Genomic DNA, 11763 nt, shown 5'->3' on the forward strand with positions numbered 1-11763 from the left:
AGCGGGGCCATAAAAGCGGGGCGGGCGCCAGGGGGGGGTGGAAAGCGGCACCATGGTGGGTCCTGGCGTGATGGGGGGCTCCAAGGGGCTGCTCTCGGCCCGCCTGGGCTGCAGTGTCCAAGAGGAGGACGTGGGGCGGAAAGAGACCTTCAGCGCCGAGTGGCTGGACCTGGAGCTCAGGTCCCGGCCCGAGGACGGGTGAGGGGCACGGCCAGACCGGTGCCAGGGGTCCGAGGGGTGCTGGGGGAACGGGGGGCACTGCGTGCTGGAGGAGTGGGGGGGCTTTGGGGGGGGATTGGGGCTGTGGAAGGCTCCAAGGGTTCTGAAATATGTGGTTGTGGGGGGGCTTCAAGGGTCTCAAATTGTGGGGTTTCCATGGGGTTGTGGGAGGTTCCAAGGGTTCTGAAATGTGGGGTTTCCATGCGGGTTTGGGGCTGTAGGAGACTCCAAGGGTCCCAAACTTGGGTGTTTCCATGGGGTCTTTGGGTTGTGAGGGGGCTCCATGTGTCCCACATTATGGGGTTTCCAGGTGGTCTTGGGGCTTTGGGGGGTCTCTGAGGGACCCCGTGGAGTCATGGAAGCTCCAGGGAGGTGGTGGGCAGGGGTGTCCAAGAGGGATTGGGAAGGTCTCAGGGGCTCCTGTGAGGAAATGGGAGACTTTATGGGGCTGGGGGAGGCTGGGATTCCCCATGGGGCCAGGAGAATGCGGCGGTCTCCAGGGCTTCCCATGGGGTGGAGCTCAGCAGGTCCATGGGACATGGTGGGGTCTCCCATGGGGTGGGGTGGAATATGGGGGGTCTCCAAGGATGCTGGTGGGATGGGATGGGACAGGGGGTTCTCCAGGGGTTCCAGCGGGGTGGGGTGACCCCAAAGGGTGAGAACAGGACACGGGGGTCCCGCTCGCACCCCCACGAGCGCCCCGTGCCCAGGTGGTGCCGGCGGGAGGTGGACACGCAGCGCCGGGAGACGCTGGAGCAGCGCGGGGCCGTGCGGGTGCTGGAGCAGCGCTCGCCCTGGGGGGTGCTGCGGCTCGGGGTCCTGGGGCAACCCCTGGCCCAGCACCTCCTGCCCTACGCCCGCACCCTCCCCGTGCCCCTCTTCGCCCCCCCGGACCTCCGCGGCGCCAAGGGGGGGATCCGCCGCACCCTCTCCCGCTCCCTCTCCCACGAGGCCCAGCGGGGCTGAGTGTGGCAGAGGGGCCGGGGGGGGTCGGGGGAGGGCAGGAGGGTGATGTTGGGGGGCTGGGGGGACCCGCATGCCTGGGTCTGCTCAGCCGCCCTGAAGAGGCAGCGCAGGAAGGAGGGGGCAAGTGGGGGGTGGGCTCCCGTTCGTCTGGGACCCCACCCCGCTGCGGGCGTCGTGGAGGCCGGTGGGGATGAGGACCCCGCGGGTCGGGGGGCTCCCGCCCTTCGGGGGGCTCCTGGCAGCTCCGGCGTGACTCAGTTTCCCTGGCGAAAAGAAGGGAAGGCGAGGATGAGGAGCGCTGAAACCCGCTCGGGGCCGAAGGGGGCCCTGGGGGGGCTGGAGGGGGGTGGGCGGGCTGCAGTGGGGTTGTACAAACCATGGTCTTTGTACGGCAATAAAACGCCTACCTTGGCACGGCAGCATCTTTTTGGGGGGTGTACAAGGGTAGGGGGCAAGATTTAGGGGGAGAGGGACCACTCTGTGGGATGGGGGAACAGAAGCACAGGGGGAAACTGAGGCACAGCAGCTGGAGGGACCCGCTGTCTTATGGGGCTGGGGGAGTCTGGGGGGGGAGGGCCTTGTGCTTATATAACTCCCCCCTGCATCGCCCACCTGGTGCCAGGATCCCAGATTAGCTGTTCCCACTCTGGATCCCTCTGTCCCTGGGCCCCTGCCAGGCCCTGTCCCCTCCCTGTGCCCAACCCGGCCCCATCCCGGTCCTTCCTCCCAGGAGCCACCTGCCCCTCCATCTTCACCCCCTACAGCTCCGGCACAGGCAGGATTTGGGGGCTTTCAATGCGCCCAGCCCCATAAGTGGGTCCCACCCTGCTCCTTATCCCGGAGCACTGGGAGCGCTGGGAGCTGGCAGAGGTGGTGCTGGCTCCTGCCAGGGCTGGGCTGAGGTCCAGCATGCTCAGCTCACTGGTGATGGAGAGCTCAGACGGGCCACATCCCAAACCCAAACCCAATCCACATCCCAATCCTTTCCCATCCCCATCCCAAACCCCACTTCATTCCAATGCCATTCCATCCCAATCCCAATCCCAATCCCCATCTTGTTCTAATTCCTTCTCATTTCCATCCCCATCCCATTCCAATCCTTTCCCACCCCCATCCCACACCATTCCTGTCCTTTCCCATCCCCATCCCACTTTTGCCCCCACCCCAATCCCTCTTTATCCTCATCCCCATCCCATGGGACATTCACGAGGAGCCACAGCGCTGGGGCAGCACAGAGGGGTCACAGCCACATCTCGGGGTGGGGAGGACAAAACCTCCCAGGCACGGGGACAGGATTCCTGGATCCCCACAGCCCGGGAAGGGCGGCGGAGCCGTTATCAGCTCCGGGATGGATCCGGCCGCGGCCCCGGGGCGCTGGCGCTAACCGGGTTAGGCGGGATGGATGATGGATGGAGGGATGTGGGGTGGATGGATGGGGCCGTCGCGGCTCCCCGCGGCCCCCCCGGGCCGGGCAGGGATAAAAGGCGGCGGCGGAGCCGGAGCCGCAGCCCCTCGCCATGAGCAGCCCGGCCGCGCTCCGCGAGGGCTACGAGCACTTCGACCCCCGCGCGTACCTGCGCAACAATTACCTCCCGCCCCGCGCCGACTTCTCCTCCGAGGAGTTCGTGGTGCCCTGGAAGCTGCGATGCCTGGCCGAGACCTTCGCCAGCGGTGAGGGGAGAGCGGCGGGGACCCCGCCCCAAACCTCGCAGTGGGGTGGGGAAACTGAGGCACGGAGCACCCGCGGCACCTGGGGGCAGCGCCTCTCGCCCTCCCTGGTTTTCCCGGTCTCCCCGACCAGTGTGGGGACCCCCCCCACATGTCCTGTTCCCCTCCCAGGTGAGATCCGGGGGCAGACGTTGATCGATGTGGGCTCGGGCCCCACCATCTACCAACTGCTGAGCGCCTGTGACCACTTCGAGGAGATCGTGGCCACCGATTACCTGGCGGTGAACCGGGAGGAGCTGGGCCGGTGGGCGCGGGGCGAGCCCGGAGCCTTCGACTGGAGACCCTTCATCCAGCACGTCTGCAAGATCGAGGGCCGCGGGTAGGGGGCCAAAGGGGGTATGGGGGGTGGGGGCGCGGGACCCCAGGAGGAGGGTGGTGCTGGGGTGGTCTCTGCTGGATTGTGTCCCCAATATCTGCAGGATCACAGCTCCAGGTCCCCCAGATCCTGGGCTTATCCCTGTAGAACCACATCCCCAAATCCCATGGGATCACAGTCACATTTTCCCGCAGATGCTGAGGTGATCCCTGGAGGAACATGTCACTAAAATCCCATGGCATCATGGCCCCACATCCTTACAGACTGTCCCCAAATCCCAAGGGGTCACAGCCCCATGTCCCTGCAGATGCTTGGGTGATCCCTGCAGGATCCCAGCCTCACATATCCATGGAATCCTGTCTCTATCCCCGTGGGTGAAGGGCTGATCCCCATAGGAGCCTGTCCCCATGTCCTTGTGGGCGCCCAGCTGATCCTGCTCCCGTGTCCGTGTGGATCTTGGGACAATCCTTTCTGCATCCCATCCCCAAATCCCTGCAGATGCTCGCCTGATCCCCAGGGGATTCCGTCCCTTTGTCCCTGTGCATGTTGGGTTTGCCCCGGTGGGATCCTGTTCCTGGGTCCCTTTAGGTTCTGGAATCAGCATCCCATCCCACATCCCTTCAGGATCCTATCCCCATATCCCTGTGTGTGCTGGACTGATCCCACCCCCACATCCCTGTGTGCCCTGAAGCAATCCTCACCCAATCCCTACTTCTCCGCACAATCCTTCCCCACATCCCTGCACAATTCCATCCTCACATCCCTCTGTGTGCTGGATCGATCCCATTCCCACATCCCCGTGAGTGCCAGGTTGATCCCATCCCCATAACCCTCTGGATGCCGGACTGATCCCATCCCCACATCCCTCTGTGTGCTGGACTGATCCCATCCCCACATCCCTGCGTTTGCCGGGCCAGTCCCCTCCCCACACCCCCCCAGGCCCCATCCCACTGCCCACCTCCCTTTCCCCTGTTCCCCCCGCCCCTCAGGGAGCCGTGGCAGGACAAGGAGCGGCGTCTCCGCCAGCGGCTCCGGCGGATCCTGCCCATCGACGTGCACCGCCCGGAGCCGCTGGGGGCTCCGCTGCACCCCCGGCCGACGCGCTGCTCTCCGCCTTCTGCCTGGAGGCCGTGAGCCCCGACCGCGCCGCCTTCGTGCGGGCGCTGGCCCACGTGGGCAACCTGCTGCGCCCGGGGGGCCACGCGCTGCTGCTGGGAGCCCTGGGCGAGTCCTTCTACCTGGCGGGCCCCGCTCGCCTGCCCGTGGTGCCGCTGCAGGAATCGGACGTGCGGGAGGCGCTGGCGGCCGCCGGCTTCGCGCTGCGGGAGCTGCGGAGCTACGCGATGCCCCCCGCGCTCCGCACCGGCGTGGACGACGTGGACGGGGTGTTCTTCGCCCACGCGCAGAAACCGCTGGAAGCCTGAGGGGAATCCCCGGGAAACGCCGGGAAATCCCAGCTCGCCCGGCAGCCTAAAGGTTGGGTGGGGTGGACTGGAAGCTCCCCCCGCAACTCCCTGTCTGGTTGTGGGCATGGTGACAATAAAGGTTGAGGTTGTGGCAGAGGATGGAGGTGCTGAGGGGTGTGGGGAGCGGGGGCGTGGAGATCTGGGGGGTCAGGGACCCTTGGGTGGGGGGGAAATGCAGCATATGGATGGGGGAATGGGGTGAGAGCAGGGTGAGAATGTGATGGGTGGGTGGGTTCACAGTGGGGGGGATAGGGGGCACAAATGGGGGGGGCAGAGGGCAAGAACAGGGTGGGAAAGGGGGTACAGGGAAGGTATGGGGTGGGTGGGAGGTGGAAGATGGGGGATATGGGGTATGCTGAGGGGTTGGGGAATACTGAGGGGTTTGGGGCACGGGGTGGGACACAGAGGGTGAAAGCAGGGTGGGAAATGGGGTGCAGGATGGTGGGTATGCGGTGAGTAGGGGGGTTCAGGATGGGGGGATATGGGGTACACGGAGCGGGGTGTTGGGCCACAGAGTGTGGGGGCACAGGCTGAAAGCAGGGTGGGAAATGGGGTGCAGGACGGTGGGTATGGGGTCCACTGTGGGGTGACAGTAAAGGGAAATGGGGTACACTGAGGGACTGGGTATGGCAGGGGGGGCACAGGGTGCCCTTGGGGCAGGGAGGGGACACAGGGAGGGGACACGGGGAGGGGACACGGGGAGGGGACAAGAACCCAGCACGGCACAGATTAAACGCAGCTTTATTCACACCTGGGGAGGGAGAATGGGGGGGCACAGCCCCTCTGGGCCAGGAGGGGGCACACCCAGCCCCAAGGCACCCACACAACACCCCCCACCCCTGCCAGAGCCACCCAGCACGGCCCCCCATGCACACAGACCCCCCCCCCCAATCACCCACATGTCCCCCACACCGCGAGCCCCAGCAGCCACTGTCACCTCGTGGGGGTCCCCAGCTCAGCACGGGGAGGGTTTGGGGGGGGGTCTCAGCTGGCCTTGACCCCTCTGTGCCCAGCAGTGGGGGGGTTCCCACCCCGTTGGGGAGATGGGGGGCACAGGGACGGGGGGTTTGGGGAGAGAAACAAACCTCAGAAGGCAACCGGGGAGGGCAGGAGGCTGTGGCCAGGGGGGGCCAGGGGGTCACTTGGCACAGGGCAGGGCAGGGCCCTGGGGGGGCACGAGGGGCTTCGCTCCCCCCCCGGCAGCTCTAGTCCACTTTGAAGAGGTCGGAGTTGGCCTTCAGGAGGTAGAGGCTGTCGTCCATCAGGAAACTGGGGGAAAAAAGGGGGGGCTCAGGTGGAGGCTCGCAGCCACAGCCCCCCCCCAGCTGCCTATGCTGGGATTGGGGGAGCCCTGAACCCAACACTGAGCACAGCAACCCCGGGGCTCACGGGGGGAGCAGCAGAGGGGTCCCTCCAGCACCCCCGGGCAAGAAGGGGGCCCTCAGCACCCTGACTTAAAAAGGGGGGGTCTGTGCATGCCATGGGCAAGAGAGGGGCACCCAGCACCCCAACCGGGGTCCCCCGCACCTCAGTTTCAAGGGTGACACTCCCAGCACCCCATAAAAAACAGAGGGGGACCCCGAGCACCCGAATTTCAACATGGGGGTACCCAGCACCCTCTGGACAAGAACGGGATCCCCGGCACCCTCGATTTTAAGGGTGACACTGCCAGCACCCCATGGATCAAAGGGTGCCCTGAGCACCCCAATTTCAAGAGGGGGCTCCCAGCACCCCCGCAGGGTTTCCAGCACCCCATGGAAAATCGAGGGGGACCCCCAGCACCCAAATTTCAAGAGTGGCATCCCCAACACCCCGTTCCCCTCCCAGCACCCCCAGGACACAGAAGCGCTGCACCCCTGAGCCCCCCTGGGGAATACAGGGAGCCCCTCGCCCCTATTTTAATCGAGGAGGGGGTCCTGGGGAGGGGTCACCGACCTGTAGAAGAGCACGTTGAGGGGGATGGTCCCGATGTGCCAGAGCGCGTGGGCGTCCAGCACCCAGAGCAGGGGTGGGAAGTCGAGGAGCTCGAGCAGCGCCAGCGCCTGGAGCAGCAGCACCGCGGCCGCGCATTTCCACACGTGCGGGAGGCGCCGGCCCTGCCGCAGGCACCACCGCAGCCACCACGCCACCGTCAGCATTCCTGGGAAAACCCCCCAGGGGAGTCAGGGGTGCCCGCAGGGCAACCAAACCCCTGTAGGAATTGCTGGGAAAACGGGGGGGGGGATCGAGGCCAGGGGGGTGCTCAAACCCCTGGTCAGCATTCCTGGGCAAATGGGGGCTCAGGGATGGGGAGGGCATGGACTGACCCCTAACATAGCCCCAGCACAGCCCAGTGGCTCCCAGTACAGCCCAGCACTCCCCAGCCTGGATGCAGCTGGCTCCCAGTAGCTCCCAGTGCAGCTCCAGTGCCTCCCAGTCCATCCCAGTGCCTCCCAGCTCACCAGCAGCAGCGTTGGCCACCAGGTTGTAGCCGTAGTCAAAGCGCACGAGGCTCAGGTAAGAGATGTGGCCAGCGAGGAAGAGCAGGAGGAAGGCCCTGAAGATGCTGATTAAGGCCGGGCGCTGCAGCCCCAGTGTCCTGCAGAGAAGGGGGGGATGGCCAGGTCCTCCCCGTATGGCTCAGGGTCCTCCCAGTATGGCCCAGGGTCCTCCCAGTATGGCCCAGGGTCCTCCCAGGTACTTCAGTGATACCCAAACTGGCCCAAGAGAAGCCAGCACCTTCCCCAGTACAGCCCAGTGGCCCCCAGTGCAGCCCAGTGGCCCCCAACGTGGCCCAGCATCCTCCAGTATGGACCAAGAATAGCCCAATAGCCACCAGCATGGCCCAGCGTCACCAGTGTAGCCCAACTGACCCCTAATGCAGCCCCAGCACAGCCCAGTGGCCCTCAGGACAGAACCAGCATGGCCCAGTGGCTGCCAGTACAGAAGTGGCAAGGTCCAGTGACCCTTCTCAGCATAACCCAGTGCCTCCCAGTACAGCCCTGCACTCCCCAGTCTAGCTATAGCTGGCCCCAGTGCCTCCTAGTCTGGTCCCAGTGCGGCCCTGCAGCCTCCAGCCAAGCCTTGGGACAGCTCAGTGCCTCCCAGTCTGTCCCCAGTGCCTCCCAGACCATGCCCAGTGCCCCCCAGTCCAGCCCTGGTGCTCACCTGACACAGCACAGGTACACGGAGTGCAGGACGACGGCCGAAGCACAGAAATAATCCAGTTTCTGTGGGATTTGGGATGGCTGAGCCATGCTGGCAGCGTGGGAAGTGGAGGGGGTCTGGAACCCCCCAAGCGGGGCCGGAACAGGACCCCAGGGGGCTTGGGGACACTCCAGGGGTGCCACTCCCTCACCTCCGTCAGCGCCGTGTCCCTCGTGTGGAAAACGGTGGACCAGAACCAGGCGTTTAAGGAGACCTGGGAAAGGGGGAAATTTGGGATTTGGGGAGGTGGGGGGATGAGGGTCAGGGTCCCCAGTGGGTCAGAGCTCACCCCCCCCCCCTCATTTTGGGGGATGAGGGCCCTGGGTAAGGGATGGGGAGGTGGAGCAGCTGGAGCTGGGTGGGATCAGGTGGTTATGGGGAAGATGTGGGGGAAGATGTGGGGGAAGGGGTGGGGGGAAGGGAAGGAGAATGGGGGGAAAAAGGGAAGGGGAAGGGGAAAAAGGGAAGGGGAAAAAGGGAAGGGGAAAAAGGGAAGGGGAAAAAGGGAAGGGGAAAAACAGGGAGAAGGAAAAGAAAGGGGAAGGGAAAGGGAAAGGGAAAGGGGAAGGGAAAGGGGAAGGGGAAGGGAAAGGGGAAGGGGAAAAAGCAAAGGAGACAGGTAAGGAAAGAAAAGGGGAAAAGGAAAGGGGAAAAGGAAAGGGGAAAAGGAAAGGGGAAAAGGAAAGGGGAAAAGGAAAGGGGAAAAGGAAAGGGGAAAAGGAAAGGGGAAAAGGAAAGGGGAAAAGGAAAGGGGAAAAGGAAAGGGGAAAAGGAAAGGGGAAAAGGAAAGGGGAAAAGGAAAGGGGAAAAGGAAAGGGAAAAGGAAAGGGGAAAAGGAAAGGGGAAAAGGAAAGGGGAAAAGGAAAGGGGAAAAAGGAAAGGGGAAAAGGAAAGGGGAAAAGGAAAGGGGAAAAGGAAAGGGGAAAAGGAAAGGGGAAAAGGAAAGGGGAAAAGGAAAGGGGAAAAGGAAAGGGGAAAAGGAAAGGGGAAAAGGAAAGGGGAAAAGGAGAGAAAAGATGATGGGGAAAAAGACGGGGGAAAAGACGGGGAAGGGCTCACCCAGGCGAAGGCGACGCAGGTGGGGTAGGTGGGGGCGGCGGGGGGCACGGCCGCCCGGTAGCGCAGCAGCATGACCAGGCTGGCCAGGCCGTTGAGGAAGGAGGCGAAGGCGGAGGCCGGCTCCTGGAAAAACAGGAACCGGGAGAAGGGCCACTGGGAGGGGACGGGGGCGTCAGCGGGCACGGGGGGACCCCGACTTCCCCCGCTTCCCCCCCCAGGACCACCGCTCACCTTTCCATGGAACTGGGGCACGCGGTGGCCGCCCTGCTGGTACAGCCGCACCGTCAGCCACATGCACTCGTACTTGCACTCATCCCGGCACGTCCAGCCTGCGGGACACACCAGTGCCTCCCAGTATGCACCAGTGGGCGATGGGAGCGCCAGGGCCTGGCTCGGGGCAGGGGGAGCGGGTGGGGTTCACCCCGTGGCACCAGAGACACCCCCCGACACCTCACTGGGCACCACGGAACGATCTGGGAGGACACCCAGCTATCCCCATGGTGACCAGTAGCACGGTCCAGTTGCTCCCAGTATGGCCCAGTGTCCTCAGAGAGAGTTCAGTGATGCCCAAACTGGCCCAGCACCTCCCACAGCAAAGTCCAGCGTCCCCGCAGTATGGCTCCATGACCCGCCCCCAGTATGGCCCAGTATCCCCACCACACCGCCCAGCATGGACCAGGAAGAGCCCAGTAGCCACCAGCATAACCCAGTGTATAGCCAAGTGACCCTTAACACAACCCCAGCACGGCCCAGTAGCCGCCAGTATAGAAGCGGCACGGTCCAGTGACCCCACAGCGTGACCCAGGGCTTCCCAGTCCAGCCGCAGTATGGCCCAAGAGCCTCGGGCCAGCCCAGGGCCGCCCAGCACCTCCCAGTCCGGCCCCAGTTCGCTCCCAGCGCCCCCGCCCGGAGGGGGCGTGGCTTAAAGGGGCGGGGTCTCTCCGGAGGGGGCGTGGTCTCTGTGCCCGCCAGCCAATGGGCGCGCGGGGGCGGTACCTGTCAGGCCCATGTAGAGCGGCTGCCGGGCGCGGAAGTTCCGCAGCGCCGCCCCCGAGCAGTTCTGCCGCTCGCAGCGGCTCAGGCACTCCCGGTACAGCGGTTCCCGGTCCCCCTGTGAGCTCCGGGCCGGGCCCGGCGCCGCCGCCGCCATGAGAAGCAGCAGCAGCGCGGCCCGCGCCGCCATCGCCGCCCGGCCCGGCCGCTTCCGGCCCGCCCCGGAGATGGGGCTGGCGCGGGGCACTATGGGATATACCGCCCCCGCCGGCCGCGGAAGGTGATGGGATACAGGCCCCCGAGCGGGAGAATCATGGGATATATCCCCCCGTGCACGCTCTGCAGAGGCTCATGGGATATATCCCCCCCGTGCATGCCCTGCAGAGGCTCATGGGATATATCCCCCCCCGTGCATGCCCTGCAGAGGCTCATGGGATATATCCCCCCGTGCACGCCCTGCAGAGGCTCATGGGATATATCCCCCATGGGGGCCGGGGATTCCGAGGCCTGCAGGGACCCCCCGGTTTCATGCGTGGCTCGGGGTCAGTTCAGGGCCCGGGGGCAGCGCGGCCTGAGGAACTGTGTGGTCCCGGCCATGCGGGACCCCCGGCAGCGGCCGTGGGATGAAGTGCCCATGGCGGCCTGGCCTGAGGTGACAGTGATGTGCTGGATCGCCATTCCTCCCCCCGTGGCAGGCGGGACCCCAACACCGAGAGTCCCCCTCTCTGGGGGCTCCTCCCTCGTGGCAGCCTCGGTGACACACGTGGGAGCACGGGCTGGGGTGACCCGAGGGGACATGGGGGGCAGAGCCTGCCCTGTGCAGGGTTCACGTCCCGGCCCCCCATCCCGCGCTCCTGGTGCGATGCCTCGCTCTGCCCGGCCGAGGGGTTGGGATGAGGCTCCCCCCCTGTGGAGGACCCCACGTCCCAATTCCCTCTGTGTGCCCAGGGCAGCAGGTGAAGGTGGAACAGGTCGGGGACAGGTGCCAGCTCTGGGTCACCTCATCGGGGACCCATTAGATGCTGCTGGCCTGTCCCCAACCCCCAGGACTGTCCCCAACCCCCAGGACTGTCCCCAACCCCCTGCACCATCCCTGGATGCCAGGTCTGTCCCCTCACCCCGGGACTGTTCCCCCCAGACCCACGAATGGCATTGCTGTCCCCTCACCCTCACACGGGTGACAGTCACAGCCCCAGCTGGGCAGGTGAGGGGACAGGGATGGAGGGCGTGACCTCCCCCTCCCCCCCCCATTCAGGCGACCCCCGCCCCCCAGGATCGCAGCAGGACCCAGGGACAGGAGAGCTCTGGGGCTGGGAAGTCCCAGGTGCTCCCCAGGGAATGGCAACGGGGACTCCGGGATGGGAGGTCCCCAGTCCGCGGTGCTGTGGGGGGATGGATTGGAGCGGGGGTCCGGGGTGGGGGTGTCCCCGGTGCTCCGAGGGGACGGAAAGTGGGATCGGAGCCAGGGGGTCCCCAGTGCTCCCGGGGAGTGGGCGGGGGGCACCCGCTGGTCCGGGGGATCGTGGGGTTCCCGGTGCTCCCGGGGGATGGACGGTGCTGATCCCGGTGCTACGGAGGACGCGAAGAGGGAAGGGGAGTCCGGGGCGGGAGGTGCCGGTGCTCTTGCGGGGGGATGGACACGGGGGCATCCGGAGCGGAGAGTCCCCGGTGCTCCGGGAGGATGGACGGGGGGGTGGGGTGGAGGGGGTCTGTCCTGGTCCGGGCCGGCGGGAGCGCGCGGGGGCGGCGGGAGCGCGCGGCGCGCCCTCGCCCGGGGCCGGGACCGGGATCGGGATCGCGAGGCGGAGCCCGGGAGCGGCGGGAGGCGGC

The 11763-nt window shown here is 65.9% G+C and overlaps 3 protein-coding genes across 3 annotated transcripts; 2 read left to right on the top strand and 1 right to left on the bottom strand.

Annotated features, from left to right (window-relative positions):
* The first annotated feature begins 26 nt into the window (after positions 1–26).
* LOC120411369 (titin-cap) lies at positions 27–1526 on the top strand. The gene is made up of 2 exons (XM_039565817.1): positions 27–198; positions 930–1526. The coding sequence occupies exons 1-2, from the start codon at positions 53–55 to the stop codon at positions 1183–1185; spliced, it is 402 nt and encodes a 133-aa protein (XP_039421751.1). The 5' UTR covers positions 27–52; the 3' UTR covers positions 1186–1526.
* Positions 1527–2702: 1176 nt separating this feature from the next.
* On the top strand, positions 2703–4789 carry PNMT (phenylethanolamine N-methyltransferase). The gene is given in 4 exon segments (XM_039565591.1): positions 2703–2856; positions 3025–3232; positions 4219–4313; positions 4316–4789. Coding segments are annotated over 4 exon segments (795 nt in total). The 3' UTR covers positions 4654–4789.
* A 630-nt stretch (positions 4790–5419) lies between these two features.
* On the bottom strand, positions 5420–10135 carry PGAP3 (post-GPI attachment to proteins phospholipase 3). The gene is made up of 8 exons (XM_039565867.1): positions 9937–10135; positions 9172–9269; positions 8941–9093; positions 8033–8095; positions 7843–7904; positions 7137–7273; positions 6631–6835; positions 5420–5964 (listed from the first exon to the last, which is right to left on the bottom strand). Exons 1-8 carry the CDS (start codon positions 10121–10123, stop codon positions 5901–5903), a joined length of 969 nt encoding a protein of 322 aa, XP_039421801.1. The 5' UTR covers positions 10124–10135; the 3' UTR covers positions 5420–5900.
* Positions 10136–11763: the final 1628 nt, after the last annotated feature.

This window comes from Corvus cornix, chromosome 27, assembly GCF_000738735.6.
Source record: "Corvus cornix cornix isolate S_Up_H32 chromosome 27, ASM73873v5, whole genome shotgun sequence".
Lineage (NCBI taxonomy): Eukaryota > Metazoa > Chordata > Aves > Passeriformes > Corvidae > Corvus > Corvus cornix.

Coding starts and splice junctions, on each gene's coding strand:
- LOC120411369 (XM_039565817.1), top strand. CDS start 53: ATGGTGGGTCCTGGCGTGATGGGGGGCTCCAAGGGGCTGCTCTCGGCC. Junction 199..929: donor AGGTCCCGGCCCGAGGACGG/GTGAGGGGCACG, acceptor CCCCGTGCCCAG/GTGGTGCCGGCGGGAGGTGG.
- PGAP3 (XM_039565867.1), bottom strand. CDS start 10,123: ATGGCGGCGCGGGCCGCGCTGCTGCTGCTTCTCATGGCGGCGGCGGCG. Junction 9,094..9,171: donor TGCCCCAGTTCCATGGAAAG/GTGAGCGGTGGT, acceptor GTCCCCTCCCAG/TGGCCCTTCTCCCGGTTCCT. Junction 6,836..7,136: donor GGTGGCCAACGCTGCTGCTG/GTGAGCTGGGAG, acceptor GGGTTTTCCCAG/GAATGCTGACGGTGGCGTGG.